The sequence below is a fragment of the Adiantum capillus-veneris genome, chromosome 20 (genome assembly GCF_014529385.1).
Source record: "Adiantum capillus-veneris isolate H3 chromosome 20, ASM1452938v2, whole genome shotgun sequence".
Taxonomy (NCBI): domain Eukaryota; kingdom Viridiplantae; phylum Streptophyta; class Polypodiopsida; order Polypodiales; family Pteridaceae; genus Adiantum; species Adiantum capillus-veneris.
Genome location: NC_140950.1, coordinates 10,784,339 through 10,800,587, shown reverse-complemented (window position 1 = coordinate 10,800,587; position 16,249 = coordinate 10,784,339). Strand labels below are relative to the sequence as shown.

At 45.9% G+C, this 16,249-nt stretch overlaps 1 protein-coding gene across 5 annotated transcripts in view; it reads left to right on the top strand.

Moving 5' to 3' along the window:
* Window positions 1-16,249, top strand: part of LOC147432085 (putative ion channel POLLUX-like 2) — a 173,557-nt gene that overhangs the window by 13,737 nt on the left and 143,571 nt on the right. For 3 of the 5 annotated variants that reach the window (XM_086492093.1, XM_086492090.1, XM_086492092.1), the window contains exons 2-5: window positions 3,900-3,979; window positions 4,103-4,290; window positions 4,383-4,672; window positions 4,778-4,849. In XM_086492093.1, coding sequence (XP_086348219.1) covers window positions 3,900-3,979; window positions 4,103-4,290; window positions 4,383-4,672; window positions 4,778-4,849 — 630 coding nt within the window. The remainder of the gene's footprint in view (window positions 1-3,899; window positions 3,980-4,102; window positions 4,291-4,382; window positions 4,673-4,777; window positions 4,850-16,249) is intronic. The other 2 variants (XM_086492091.1, XM_086492094.1) reach the window with 2 other exon arrangements.

Below are 16,249 nucleotides of genomic sequence, written 5' to 3'. Positions count from 1 at the left end.
CACAGGTGTACCCATTATGCAAACTGTCTCGTTTGACAATTTGGAGTCAATGGATAAGCTAAAGCCATACAAAGAAGATGATCAGTGAGTCCATTGACACATTCAATGGCTTTGATGAGAGGACAAAGGTTTTCTCTTTCCTCGAACAATTTGACAAAGCATTTGTTGGAAGGAGCATTTAAAGTCAGGAAAGCTTCCACTTTTCTGAAAAAAAAATGCAAGTCAGTGGTGGAATACACTGTTGTTACAAGGACAGACTCCTTCCACTTAGAATGATTTCATACAGGTACCGAATTAGCTAAAGGCTAATTCAAAATAGGCACAGGATGATTTAACAAAATTTCTTGCGAGAAATTTCGTGTAAATCAAAGGGCAAGTAGTCCTACTGATGCAGAAGATCAAAGGCTACGAATTGGTGCGATTGGCACGCAAAATAGAGCCCGAAAGAAGAAAATACAGCTTACTGTATTTTTCTGCAGATTTAGGGTTTTGACCCTATTTGATGCCTTTTTGTCCCAAGAGCTTCGGGGAAGCTAGAGGACAGTAATACAAGTGATTTGGAGCATTTTAGGAGCTAAAAACAGAGAATTCACCGTGCTGAATTTCCAAGACAGGTTTGCAAAAGTGCTCTATTATGCGTGGATAATCACTTGGATATGTGGATTTTTGGTCGTGAAGGTTTCTACTACAGTTATGCTGCCAAAATTGGGTCAAAAAGAGAATTCTCAGCCCAATAAAAGTGACAGCATAAGGGTAGATCACAGGTTAATCTCCAAAGATCAAGATGAAGAGCAGAGAAAGATTGTTTTCGATGCTCAGTATGCAAATTAGTGATATTGCATAAAGGCTGAAATTGCCTGAGAGTTGGAAGATTCACAATGCGTTTCACGTGAGTCTTCTCAAACCCTATGTGGGTGATGTGCCAGAAGATATGCCAGCTGAAGAGGAGGGGTCGGGAGCTGAGGCTAAGGAGGAGTGGAGGAGACCCCGGTGTTGCTGTGCTGCAGAAGGTCGACCACCAGGGGGAGCAGTGCCAACCGTCAGTTGTCTGATCGCTGGTCTCAGTCGAGGTACTAGCCTGTGCGTCCTGTGTATCTGGCTGCTGGGCATGCTCAGCCTTGGGAGGCTGCGCATGAGTTGTGGGTCGAGGTCTCCTGCAAGGACATGCCCTTGCCAGATGGCCCATCTGTCTGCAAATGAAACACTGATTCGGGAGGCCCAAATACTCGACGCTTTGACGGAACCAACCTCCACTCACCCGAGGTAGTAGGATGACCTTCGGGAGAGAGTGGGTGTCCCAAACCAGAACACGTACTATGGGGATGCCGCCGCCTTGGCAGCAACAGAGACTGCCGTGCGAGGTGTCTCTAGGACAGTTCCAATCGCTGAGCCTATCCTGGCAAGGAGCGAAAGGTACTCCCTTCTCACGCCGGGGAAGCAGACTGTGATGGGTAGGTCTGCCTCCTCGACAAGAACGTTGGTAGCTAGGTCGAAACCGTGGCGCCACTGTCGAAAGTGTGCTCGAACTGCTCGGATGGACAGGGGGCTCATTGCAATGACCTTGGATGCCATCTCGGGAATCTCAAACTCTATTTGGTAGTAGCCATGTTCGAGAAGCTGAACATCGCGAATCTTGCCCACCTCTGCGAGAAGGTGGGCCTGAAGGAGATCGCGCACTTCTCCTCTGCTGGGTCTGGTACTAAGAATCTTGCAAATAACAGAGGTGGCCTGAAGGCGCGCCACCTCTGCCTCTAAGCTCGCTTCTTTGTCGGCGACAGAGCAAGTCGGATGGTGGGTTTTGCGGGGTCGGGCGAGGGGGCTGCAGTGGAGTCCCTCTGTGGCGGAGCAGAATACTCCATCTATGTTTGTTGCTACAAAGGGAAGCGAAAGGGAGTCCAGGTCGTCGATGAGGGCGAGGTGAAGCGATACGGCGAGCCTATGCCGCTGTGAAGCAACATTAAAGGAGAGCATGCGGAGGGAGTTTTGGGGGGGGGGGGGGGGGGGGGGGGGGGGGTGTGGGTGGGTGGGTTTGAGGGATCGGGGGTAGGCTGCAGACAGTGCAAGGAGGGAGCACGTGAGGGGGCGGGCGGGCGGGCGGCATTGGGCAGCACGTAGCAGGCTAAGCAGGCAACTCAGGGCAGCGCGCAGCAGGTTGGGCGGGCAGCACAGGGCAACGCGCGAGGGGGGGGGATGAGGCAGACTATCTAGGCAAGGCGTGCACGAGAGGAAGCAAAGGGAGGCAGTGATGGCGTGCGCAAGGTGTAGCAGCAACAGTGAACTCGTTTTCTTCCACATATACATACACACACACACACACACACACACGCACACACACACACACACATATATATATATATATATATATATATATATATATATATATATATATATAAGCTTGTGATGTATCAAGGGCAAGTTTCATTTGTATGAGAGGGGAGTTACCTTATTTACCATTTGGGTAATTGAAGGGGGTCTTGGATTTTAAGACTTTTGCTACCGAAAAGATGTCAAGCCATCGAGAGAGATCGAGGTCAACGACACATTATAGTTGATCGAATTCCTCAAAAAGAGAATGGTCCTTCAATAGTAGCAGCCATGGGAAATTAACGAGCTGATATAGAGAAAAGGCTCAGTCATCATTTCATTCTCATAGTCATAGAGAAGATGGATCCCTAAAGCTTGAAAAGAAGCTTCTTCAACCTATGAAAGAGATGGAGAGTTTGTTGTCAGATCTTGATGTGCAATTGGTGGTCGTTAGGAAGGCAATCACAAATTCAAAGGTATCTCTCTTTGAAGATTTTAGTAAAAGTTTTGATTTTGGAGACCCAATTGTGTTTGCCAAGGAATATCTATTAAGGAAGGGCATCATCGGTCCGGACTCCTCTAGCAATGCTACTTTCTTGGAGCTCTATGCAATAGCCTCTCCTCATCATTCATCAACGGAGCTACTCCATACACTTGTATCTATCTATATCTCTCCCCCACAATAAGGTGAGAGGATATAGTCCTTTATGCTTTTCAAGCTTATCAATGGCCATTCATACTTCGCCACTTTGGGATAGAAGTATGTCTGGTTAGGTAAACACAAGAACACATGTCCAATTATGTGATCTTTCAATCGGAAAGACAACATATGTAATCTTTCATAAATCTCTTTTATTCATGGGTTTCGTTTACAAAAGCTGATGACAATCCACTTACTGTTATGCCATGTCGTCACACTTGTGACACCATGATTCCTAAAGTTAGTCTAATAAACAAGGGAATATAAAGAAAACAAGCAACGTGCAAGCACACACAGACACACCTCACTCACAGGAAACCAAGCAGTACACACCCAAGCGTCCTTGCGATGCGATGCGTAGGCAATACACACAAATAAAAAACCACAAGCAAACCAAACAAATGAAAACAAGCAAGAAACAAATACAATGAAAAAAAAACGCCTGCATTGAAAACACAAAACAAAAACTGGAAAAAAGCATCACAGGCGCACATGCAAACCAAAGGTGGAGGGTGGGGGGTAGGGGAGAAGAACAGTGTGTATCACTAGAAAGAACTGCACACAAAACAAAAACTGGAAAAAAGAATCACAGGCGCACATGCAAACCAAAGGTGGAGGGTGGGGGGTAGGGGAGAAGAACAGTGTGTATCACTAGAAAGAACTGCGAATAGGTCGTCCAGCGATTTAGCACGGCGGCACATAACTTGGCTTGATTAGAATTAGGTGTATGCTATTTTTGCCACTAACAAGAGGCAAATTATTATAGGACACTGTGGAAGGACCTCCATACAATAGATTAACTTTGAATTGAGAAAGTTGTGTTCTTTGCCTTGGCTCATCTTTATATGTGAGTTCCATGTTTTTCTTCTCAACAATTTATTAACCATAATGTTAGTTTTAGGAGCCAAAAATTTTCAATAGAGAGGGCCTTGTTCAAACAAAGGAGGCTTGCAGCCCGTGCATTGGCAAGTGAAGGTAGACTTTCAAAAAGATGTGAAAAATAATGCTTTATGATTTAGTGATATCTGAAAATTGCCTACAGCCCAGTCACGGGCTCCTGATGGTACGGTTTCATTAACATTTACCGTTAACCCACAGGGAGACACCTCCAGAATTGGAATGGAGATCAGTCCCTTGGAAGCAAAGGTTTAAAGAAGGGCTGGTGGAAAAAGGTTATCACGTGTTGGGATCATGTACTTTCTTCTTGCAACTTGAATCAGGATGCATTGAAGTCTCTAAAGGATGTCCTCATTGAGGATGGGCAGGCACTTATGCTATCTTTGAAGGTAACATTATTGCATTTTCTTGTCTATCCTCAGCTAATTTTTGACAGCACTAAAAGCTACGCCTGAGTTAAAACTTAGTTGCTTGCTTATAGGTGGTGGCAGGGTTGCTTGGAGTTGTGTTCCTCCTCGTAAAGATGAGAAGATCAGTTGCAAAGACCCTCTTTTTAACTATCCAGACCTGTTTTTCAATTTTTGTGACTAACAGCAAAAGGGGTTTGCCCGTGGCAACACCACTTCATCTTGGACAATTCAGCACTTTAACCTCATCTCTTGACAAACTATCATTTTTGTGGACTCCTACGCTCAATCTGGGATATGTCAAAGAGGGGGTTCCTCGTTTTTCGTATATATTTGATATACTACTTGAGCAACATCCAATTACGTAAGCCCCAGCATTGTAATGTGAAAAGATTTTCCTTCTCATTAGGTGATGTTTGCAGCTCTAATGTCCTTCACAATTTGATTTTGTGCTATCATAATTTTGCAGATACATAATTTTATTGACAACAGTGTGCTTAACATTGATTTGTATAGGGGGTTTTCTCTTTACCAATTTCAGGTAAGAAGCCTTTCTGTCTTACAAGTCTCTGGTTAGAACTGTAGTCAAAGAAGAACTTTACATAAAGTTGGTATGTTACTTGAGTAAGGGCAAGCAAATATTTTGATTGTTTTGGAACACATGATCAGTGATATCTAATGTAGAATGAACATACTAGGACCTTGTTTGGAATGATTAAAAGTGGAACTCTGGCTTGATGGTTTTGCTGAATCTGACCTTTTATGAAACTGATTGGTACTTACAACACAAGCAGTGAATGAGTGAAACAGACTTGAATCAAACTGAATTGACAAACCACTGCAAGCAGAAACACTTGCAAGAGATACGTGAGAGACACAGTTTTTTTCGGAGATGATTGGCCCCTAATGTAGGCCCCCCTAAGGTTGTTTCTTTACTTTATTGATACTGATGTCAAGCAAGACAGAGAGCAACTGATCTAGCTCAGAGAGACCATTCGCACAATCTGAGTACAATCGGCAGCCTGGCCTTGATTTTGTAGCTGTTGGTAAAAAAGAAGCACTTGAAAAGCCATAAATAAAATCAAAAGAAACATGTGGACTCGCTGTCAATAAATTTTTTATGTTGAGGTTATCATATCAGCACTTCGTGCCACATCAGCGGGTGCGTCCGTATCAACACCACTTAGTGCCACACAATAGTGCCACATCAGCAGGTGCTTCCGTACAGGTTTTCCGCATCAGCATCAGTACAGTGACTGCCACATCAACAATCAGCCATCTGTACAATCTGTTAGGTAGTGCCTTTGCATCAGCTTCTGTCCTTATGCTCCACTCTTCTATTCAGTGGCAGATATGCCATGTCATCACTTCACTTTGTGAAACCCCATAACAACCCCACCCCCCCCCCCCCCCCCCCCCCCCCCCCCCCCCCCCCCCCCCCCCAAAACGAAAGAAAAAGAAGAGTATTTGCCATCAATTACACCGTCAAAACAACTCAACCCTTATCATTCTAAACTAGTGGGAACCACCAAGAATATTGCCCTCTGGCCCACCTCCAAAATATCTTCTCTTTTATCTTACTCTAATTTCAGCCAAGTGTATCTTACTTTCTAAATATCAACACTTACCTCTAATGCGATCGTGTATAAACCTTTGAAGACCAAAAACTGAACTTGTCATGAGTCTTCTTGTCTTCATTCATCTGATGCTTTCACCAACAATTTATACAAATCAAAGTGTACATTCTTTCCAAATTTGGACTTTATTTTACTTAAAATGATCATAGAGAAGATAGGCTCTAGTTCTCTTTTGATGTACATCACACTGGAAACACTTTCCCTTTTTGAACCACTCAACCAAATTCGTGAATCTCGGGTCTCTGTCAAAGACAATTGTCTCAGGCATGCCATGTAATCTGAAGAACTAGGCCACAAAAAGTCTCGGTAAATGATCCGGCTTGACTGTTTTCTTCACTAGAATGAAATGAGCTTGCTTGCTAAATATGTCAATAACAGTCCAAATACCATCATGTCCTCTCTGTGTTCTCCGGAGATCAAAAATGAAATCCATTGCAATACTTTCCCAGGGGCGGGTGGGTATGGGTAAAGGCTATAACAATCCCTGTGCTTTATGCCTGTCAAACTTGACCTTTTGGCAACCAAGCAACTTCGTACAAAATCGTCCACGTCCTTCTTGAGTCTCGACCAAAAGAAGTATCTCTTCACACCTTTCAAGGTGGTAGCAATGCCGCGGTGACCCGTAAATGGTGGACAATGGCATTGGGTTAAAACCTTTCCCCTTAACGGTTGTGTAACGCACAACATCGTTTTCTTCATCAAGTAGCCATCCCGAATGGAATATCCCACTACTACCTCCCCATTCCGTATCCGAGTGAAAATATCTTCAAAATCTGTATCTGTGGCATACTGATCGACCATATCCTCGAAGCTCCTATGATGTATCGCGGAAATCGCCAGAACCAACGGCTTCCGGGACAAAGCATCCGCCACCAAATTCTTTTGTCCCTGCACATGGACAATCTGGAAGTGAAATTGTGACAAGATGTTTGCCCACCGCATCTTCTTTTCAGGTAGCTGCTTCTGTGACAAGAAGTAGCGTATCCCTGGTGATCTGTGAAGACCGTAAAAGCGGCTCCGAGTAGGTAATGTCGGCATTGAGTAAGAGCATGGATAACCGCCAAAAGCTCTTTCTCATATATCTATGCTGTCAATTCTGGCCTTGAGAACAATCGGCTCTTGTAGGCAATGACATGGCCTTCTTGCATTAAGAACGCACCTAGACTACGACCACAAGCATCACAATATACTTCGAATGACTTCCGCAAATCCGGCAAAGTCAAAACTGGTCCTGTAGTCAATTTCTCTTTGAAAGTCTGAAAGGCAGTCACCTCTGTAGGTCCCCACGAGAAAGGGACTCCTTTCTGTGTCAAAATATGGAAAGGGGAAGCAACCTCTGCAAACTTTCTAATGAACGGCCGGTAGTAAGAACATAAGTCCAAGAAGCTTCTAACTTCATGGACATTCTTCAAATCGGGCCAATCACGAATAGTCTCTATCTTGGCCGGGTCCATCTGCACTCCTGCTGCTGCTGAGACGATGTGTCCCAAAAAGTGTATCTCGGGTAGGAAAAATTCACTTTTCTTTGCATTGATCACCAACTTGTGATCTCGTAATGCCTGAAGGACCTGTAGCAGATGTTCTCTATGTTCTGCTTCATCCTTGGGAGAAAATAATGATGTCGTCAAAGAAAGTGCCAACAGATAGTGTGTACTCTCGAAAAATCCTGTCCATCATTCGGTTAAATGTCGTTGTAGCATTGGTAAGACCGAAAGGCATCACCAAAAACTCAAATAAACCAAAGGTGGTCCGAAAATCTGTCTTGTAGACATCCCTTGGCGCGATTCGGATGTGATGATATCCGCTCTTCAAATCGATCCTGCTGAAACAAGAGGATCCCTATAGTCGGTCTAGAATATCATCGATCTTGGGAATCGGAAATGTGTTCTTGATGGTGATTTTGTTGAGAGCTCTATAGTCAATGCACATTCTGTAGCGCGGATAATGTGTCGTGCTCTCTGCAGTGGGTGCTCCTCAGTGCAATGTGCGTGACAATCTCACTCAAAACAGATTGAAAACAAAGGAACAATCGACAACAACTGAGCTCACAGAGACACAATAGCAGACCAGAACATACGACTTGACTATTTCAAAGAACCGATACAAGACTCTGGTGTGGGAGCACACTCAGCTCCGGCCTAGGACTCACAGGTACAATGGGGGTGTGGAGGCTCAGATGTGTAGGGATGGTGAAGACGTGCTGTGTGTATAGACTCGCTACTCCTAACGACGACGCTGGACCATAGAGCTAGAAGATGATCCACCAACAGCTCATAAATGTCAGCCACCTAAACCAATCTCCAAACTGAGCGGTGGTGGTGACCTGGCCACGATGTCCACTAAACCACCACCGTCCGTATCCTACCACGTGTCATTGCCTAGCCTAGAGAGTCTGTCCAGTGTGAACCAGACCAAACCAACTGTATTGACTGTGTGTCATGTGAAAGTGACACTGTAGCCTGCTACAGGTTGCCCGCCACAAGACCGCTCACCGTCTCGGTGAGAGGGATACTGAAAAACTGTGAAAGAAAACCTCGTCTTGGTGAGAGGGATACTAAAAAAACTGTGGTAGAAAACCACTAGGCACCGCATCCATACATCTTTCGTGAAGCAGGTATGAGGCCCAACCATGACCTTACATGCCTCAAAATTGGTGTTAAAAAACATTGCACTGCTTGCAAATGCCTTAAGGCTTTGAATAGGCGGGAAGCCAAAAGTGGGGTTAAAAACACTGCATTGCTTGCAAATGCCTTAAGCCTTTGAATAGGCGGGAACCCAGTATGATTGCATAGTCCAAGAATCCCAATTGGCACAACAAAATGAGGCTCCACAGCAAAGAGATATGCTCACTAGGTAGTGGTGAGGTAGGGGGGAGGGGGAGACTAGGTAGGGGCGAGGGGGGAAAGGGGTGGTTAGGGGGGCTAGATAGGGGCGAGGGCAGAGAGGGGGTGGGTAGGGGCGAGTAGGGGGAGGGTAGGGGGCGAGGGCAAGAGAGCGGGTGGTAGGGGCGAGGGGTAAGTCTGTAGGGTCGAGGGGGTGTAAGGGGGAGGGTAGAGGCGAGTTGGGAGAGTTGGGATGGATCAATTTGGAAAAGGGGATGAGTTGGGGGTTGGGTAAGGGCGAGGAGGGAGAAGACCATTATGAGCAAAGTGCAGGTTGAGGACAGAGCCAACTATTCTGAGCAAGACAACTATCAGGAGCAGGGAATTCATCAAGCAGGACCTGCTCTGTGAAGGGATTTGGCTAGACACAGAAGAGAGCTTCGTTCTGGTTGGAGAAGCAGACACCAATGGGGCTGATGTTTGAAGGGGGGTGAACTCGTGTAGAGGTGATTTCTTCCCGTTTCTATGATTCTTCATAGGCTCACCAAATTCAAAGGCTTCCACCAAGGGCGCATCAAGAGTAGCTTCTTTGACCTTCGACCTTTGAGCTGGCTAAGGTGGCTCATTAGGTTTTGTTACTGTGGAAACATTGGAAGAGGGTGTACATTCAGGCAAAGAGTGAATCGAAACTCCAAAACAGGGCATAGATTTGGTAGCATCCAACCACTCCAACAGTTCCTCATCTGACCCGTCAGGTGGAGTAGGCTGTTCCAATTCAAGGCTGGTTGCTAAGGACAAAGAACTATGTGTATGACGGGATCCATGCCTCCTAGACGAATTGGTTGCATTGGGGAGCCAGGAGTATGTATCCACATGGCATCGTTTCCCCAATCATGAAGTGCTTTAGTGTGTCGTAGCCATGGTCTTCCAATGAGCAAGGGAAATCCGCCCTCCACCTGTGGAAGACGAATCACAAAAAAATCTAAACTAAAAGTGAAATCTTGTACCTGCAGAGGCACTTTTTCCACTATGCCCACAAGGTATACTGTCCTCTGGTCGGCCCATGTTACTGTGAAGGGGGAAGGTTGAGTAGGCTGTAGGCCTAAAGCCATCATAGTGAACTCAGGCATCATATTGATGCCAGATCTACCATCCACAATTGCTCCTGAAAATTGTTGCCCTAAGACGGAAACTGTCAGGCGAGGGCTTCTATAATCAGTGAGGGGAGCAGCGGGATTGGATACCATATAAGACTTTGATGGTCGCACTGGGAGGTGCGCACCACTAGGACTTGCTGCAGGGTAAAGTGACTGAATAACAGCAAGGGTGTCACTTCTAAAACTCGCATCTAGTCGCAGCATGTCATAGAGGGACACTTGTTGGAAGGTGCTCTTCAAGACTGTCTTTGCTGTAAGCTTTTCCTGTTCTACCAGTGGTTTCTCGGGTACCTTGATCTTTTGTAGATCGGAAACTGCTTCCAAGAAAGCTTCATCAATATCGGAGAGCAAAGATTTGGATTCTTTCATGGCACTTGGGGATGACTTGTTAATAGCTGAAGGCAGGGTATCCACTGGTGTGAGAATGTGTGGGGGAGTTGAACGTGTTGGAATACTAAGACCGAGAGCGGCTCTCTGGGCCCGGGTGAGGACGCCCGCTGGCTCCTCTACCAACTGCAACTTCTCTTGAGTGCTAACCACATGGGCAGAATGGGGTGGTTGAGGAGTGGTGCTAACTGTTATCAAATTCAGCTTGGGAAAGGTAAACTCATTTTGGCTTTGACTTGGGTTCGCAGCCGTGGATGCACGAAGTTTAGGGCAATCTTTACTATAGTGATCCTTCATTTCAGGGCAATGACGGCAGGGAGGGGACGCTTCGGGTAGAGGGCATTTGCTTTGGTAATGACCATATTCCCCGCATCTGTAGCACAAAATGGGCCGATTCAATGGGCGAGTCGCAGGGCGAGGTGGTCCTTGCTCCTGGTGCATGGAGTTTGAGGTGGAAGCATAGAAGCTTTGAGGTGATGAGGGAGCATGGGTATGATAAAAGCTCTGAGAGGGAAAAGTACTTTGCATACCTTGCATAGGAAGGGCTGTCAATAAAGGTGGCATATGATGTGGATGGCCACAGGGAGAAACCATGTTGGATGTAGGTGCTGGCCCTTGTTGAAGAGTAGGACCAAGACTTTGCTGTATTTGTCGCAATCCCTTGAGGTAGTAGTAGTCCTTGTCCTCATGTCGATACTTCTCACAAGTGGCAGTAAACCCGAAGGGGGCATTCCTGTGGAGGGTGCCCTAGAGAGCGGCATGAGCTACACCAAACCATAGCCTTAGTCTCCTGCTGAGACTTGAGCTCTTCTAGCTCGCGCTTGATCTGTTCCAATGCCTCGTGATGTGGAGGCTTCTCTTGTCTAAGAGAGAAGGACCTCTCCTCTTGAAGAGCTCGCTGTAACTTTAGGCTTCCAGTTCCCTGCGTAAAGAAGTTAAAGGATCAGAAGGACTTTCCAAAAACACTGAGGGGGTCTCTACCTGAGGAGAGTTGGTGAACAGCTTCCTAGCTCCCTCTATCCTAGTAGCAGCCGCGACAAACTCCTCTAGAGTTGCGTCGGGTCGGAGACTCTCTTGGAGTTTTTCCTGAGAAGTTTTGGGAAGCGTCTTCTCCACCCACTTCTTAACCATAAATTCACCGGATTGCTGGGGAAGCTTGGCAACCAGAGACTTGGTTTTAGTCATAAGTTCTGCACAAGTTTCCTCTGGCTGGAGCACCATGTTGGCCAACTCATCCAAAACCTTCTCGTGGTAGTCACTTGGCCTGAATGCTGCACATAACTGTTGTCTTAAGGCTGCCCAAGTTGCAAAATGGTTCTTTGCAAACTGGCTGTACCATTTGTTTGCTAAGCGATCCAAGGTAGATGGAAAGAGTACCAAATAAGCATCTTCTCTATTAAGATCACGACCCCTACAGAGAGATACAAACCTCCTTGCATGGTCGTCAGCATCTTCTGAAGAGAGTCCTTTGAAGGTAGGGAACTTGATGTTTACCTTGGCCAAAACACTAGCCAACGCCTCGATGGCCCGTTGCTCAGGAGCCCGTTGCTCAATAGCCTGCTGTAACAGAATAGGAGAGAGCTTTACTGGGGAAGGTGGTGTGGAAGATGTGGAACCGGATGGAGGAATGGGTGATGTCGTATGTGGAGGTATGGGTGATGAGGTTGATGGACTTCTACTAGGTACCAAGGGCCGTCTTCTGTTGTACTTCAGAGGACTCAATAGTGCTCTTTGACGCTCGACTGACCGCCTTGTATGTGTCATGCAGCGACCACCAATCCAACCAAGCTTTGGGCAAGAAAACCTTTAACTGGCTGAAGATGACCACACAGTGCAAGGCAAGGTAGGCGAAGCTAGGTAAAAACCACTAGCTTCACTGTTTGTATTCTCAACAGAGAGTGAGACTTCAGTTGAGGGTCCACCGTGATCACCAAAATGAGAGCACCTGTAGCGCGGATAATGTGTCGTGCTCTCTACAGTGGGTACTCCACAGTGCAATGTGCGTGACAATCTCACTCAAAACAGATTGAAAACAAAGGAACAATAGACAACAACTGAGCTCACATAGACACAACAACAGACCAGAACATACGACTCGACTATCTTAAAGAACTGATACAGACTCTGGCGTGGCAGCACACTCAGCTCCAGCCAAGGACTCACAGGTACAATGGGGGTGTTGAGGCTCAGATGTGTAGGGATGGTGAAGACGTGCTGTGTATATAGACTCACTACTCCTAACGACGACGTTGGACCATAGAGGTAGAAGATGATCCACCAACGGCTCATAAATGTCAGCCACCTAAACCAATCTCCAAACTGAGTGGTGGTGGTGACCTGGCCACGATGTCCACTAAACCACCACCGTCCGTATCCTGCCACGTGTCACTGCCCAGCCCAGAGAGTCCGTCCTGTGTGAACCAGACCACACCCACTGTACTAACTGTGTGTCATGTGAAAGTGACACTGTAGCCTGCTACACATTCTCCAAGATCCGTGCTTCTTCAAAACCAACAACACCGGAGAGCAATAAGGTGAAGTACTCGGCTGAATAAGACCCTTTTCCAAGAGGTTTTTCACTTGGTTCATAATCTCTTTATTCTGGGCTCGGCTCACACGGTAAGGTGGCCTCTTCGGTGGTGTGTATTCCAAGTATCAGATCAACGGTATGATCCTCAAGACGAGCTGGTGGCAACTCGCTTGGCAGGCCCTCAGAAAAGCAATCGGCATGAGTGTGGAGAAAATCTTGGCCTTATTTATCAAGGTCAAAACATATTCGACCTTCAATCATCATTCTGTTCTCTCCAGAAAATCAAGGAAAGAAGCTGAATTTCATCAAGTACAATCTGTGTGCCCTTCATTTGACAAAGGCGCTTTCTCAGCCCGATAGTCAACCACGGCATTGTTCTTTTGGTACCAAGGGATTTCGAGGAGGATGTCACATCCTCCCAAGGGAATTACGTAGAAGTCCTTGTGCCCTAAACACCCTGACATTGCAAACGCAGTTTGCGAATGATTGGTGTAATGGCATCATCCCGTCCGCGTCAGAACTACCTCCGCCTATGGCCTCAGTCTGTCGGGTGTAATTCCAAATCGAGCCGCCAATTCATGTGAAAAGAAGTCGGCCTTGGCTCCTCCATCAAAGAAAATGAGGCCTTCCTGTTCTTTCACTCGCCCTAGGTGCGGCAAAGTTTGTACTTTCGTCCATCTGATTTGGTTCGGGCCCCACGCAATGTGGAATCAGTTTTGTTTTCATATGCCTTTTCTGCCACATTCCTCTGCTGCTCTAGAACTCTTTGGCCTGTCTTCAGTCTGTTCTTGCTGTGTCTTTTTTGGGGCACTTTGCGGAGATGTGCCTATGTTCCCCGCATCCAAAACACTTCCCCTCTTTGAGATAGATAAACCGTTCTCTAAGAGTCTGTCGGGGACGTGTATCTTTCTTTTCTTTGTTTAGGGAACTCTTTCTCTTTCTACTTTCATTATTAGAAGTCTTTGAGTTCTCTGAGACAAGATCTCAGCAGTGGGGTAAGTCAGATTGCCAGAGTGTATGGCAAAACCCTGTTTCTCATGATCCATCAATTCTTGAATAGAATTCGACTTTTGTTCCAAGCAGGAGTCTCGGATCTCTGTAGGAAGTTTTCACAATCTGTTCCTTAAACAAGACCTCCGTAAATGAGGAAGTTGGTAGAAAAGAGCTCCAAAATCTCTCGCAATCAGCATCCAAAGAATTTCCTTTGGTCATCTGAAGATGATTCCAAGCGGTTCGTATATCTTGTTCGTACTCCCGAGTCAACCAAGAGGAAATAAAAAGCCGTTTGAATTTCAACCATTTAACTCGAGCTTCCTTTCTCAGGAGAAGAGTGGACCACCATGTTCAAGCATCACGAACTCAGAAAAGGATTCAAATCGACTGTCCACCTTCGTTAAATTCTGACTTTCTTGCTTTTATCTTCCAGGAAATCATATTGGTTGGCTTTATAAAAATGTTTCTTCTTTGCATAAAACATGTGATCGTCGGAGTCCGAAGTATCTGAGGATGAGTCCTCGGTAGTACTGTCAAAAACTGGGCAAAATCTAGGCTTCTTTGCCTTTTTCTTGTCCTTTCCGAAGCTTTGCTTTTTGCTTGGCTTGTTCATGTCTTTCTGTGAGTACAGGTTCTGCTTTTCTGCACTTGTCTGTCTTTTCGGCTTTACTCCCTACCTGAGAGGAGAAGCAATGGCCACACGCCATCAATCGGGTATTCTTCAAGTGTATCACCAATCTCGGGTCTTTGAGTACTTAATCAATTTGTTTACACATATGCCAATCTGCAGTTGACGTTTGTATTCCTTTTCTGGCAAACTTGTCTGAATTTTTTTTTGCCCAAATCTTTACTCTTTTCTTCAGTTCCCGCGCCAGATCTTCAACTTTTCTTTGCCTTCCCACTGAGAGGTGTCATCTCTTTCAGATTCTTCACTAGAACCCATGTGTAATCTGGGATTTTTAATGGATTTATGCCCTGTAAGACAGAGCGATGTAGACGGGAGCGCGCCCGATGCACGATGTATGAAGGGTGGGAGTGGCTAATAAGTCCGGGGTGCACTGTAAAAAGCTATGTAGGGGCTGTGTGCATTGTAAAAAGGATCGGGTCCTCCGTAGAAGAAGAATCTTTTTGTGCTTTGATACCACTGTAACAAACTTGGACACTCCAAGTCAAGATTCTACCGCAACACAGTAGAGATTCACTTCAAAACAGTTCACAGCTCACAATTGATTTGACACGGCCCCCGACGGAGTTCTGTGCCTAGAGATATTGGCCCCAAGATTGGCGCCCCTTTCGGTATTTCTTTTTGTATTAATCTGCAACTCAAAGTACAAGGAGTGGGAGAGGTCTCACTCTCAGACTCTGCGTCCAGATGCTCTGTAGAGTGGGAGCCCTGCCCACGCTTATAAAGGTTTACAAGGGATGCCAAAAGTAGAGCCCCAAAAGCTGCCAATTAAAAGCATTAAAAAATAAAGCAATTCTTACTCTCAAGCCTTGCTTAATAATTAAAGCAAGTTCCAAAAGCTGCCAATAAACGTTGCGTAGGAATTTTTCAGTCACTTGCGTAGAAAAAGCAGCCCAGCTTTTGCGTAGAGAACTGTCCCTACAGCTGCAGCAAATTCCGGCGTGAAATGTGTCGCAAATTGCGGGGGTCCGTACGCTGCTGCCACGTCACTACCACGTCAGTATTTCAGCATTTCAGCCTGCAGGCACAGCCAGCCCAAGAGTAGCGAATGGCTAACACAAATATCTCTGACAGTCCAACTATGCCTATCTCCGAATTGTGGTGGTGGTGAGCTGGACAGAGTGTCCTCTAGACCACAACTTCCCATGTATACCTTGTGTGACTGCCTAGGCGAGAGTCCACGCAGTGTGAACCCAAGACCAACTGTAACTGCCTGTTCAATGTGAGTGACACTGTAGCCCTGCTACAATCTCGATTCTCTTCCCTTGCCAATCTTTCATTTTTCACAGATTAGAATTTTCTTGTTTCGCTTGTGCATCCCTTTGACCATTCACATTCACAGAGTGAAGGTAGTCTTTTCAATGCTGTAGAAGAATTTGAAGTGATTGGCCACACCTTGGCTTTTAAAACTTTTTGTACCAGTCTCTGTGACATGAAATGGTATCAGGGAGCAGTATTGTGGAGGTTGCAGCAGGACTCCATCCTTCAAATGGAATTTTCTCGTGCGATTCTTTCTCCTTCAAGCTCCACTGTGGAGGACTGAACTTAGGGTTGTAAGAGTCCTTCCTTCAAAAGTGGAATCATTCACATCAATTCTTTCTCCTTCTAGCCAATAAAATATCGAATTCAACATGCAACCTAGCATTTTCTTGTTTCTATAAGAATACCTTAGAAGTTCTCTAAGATAGTGAGGCCTATCAGCCTCTACAGCTTTATTGTGGAGGAAGTTA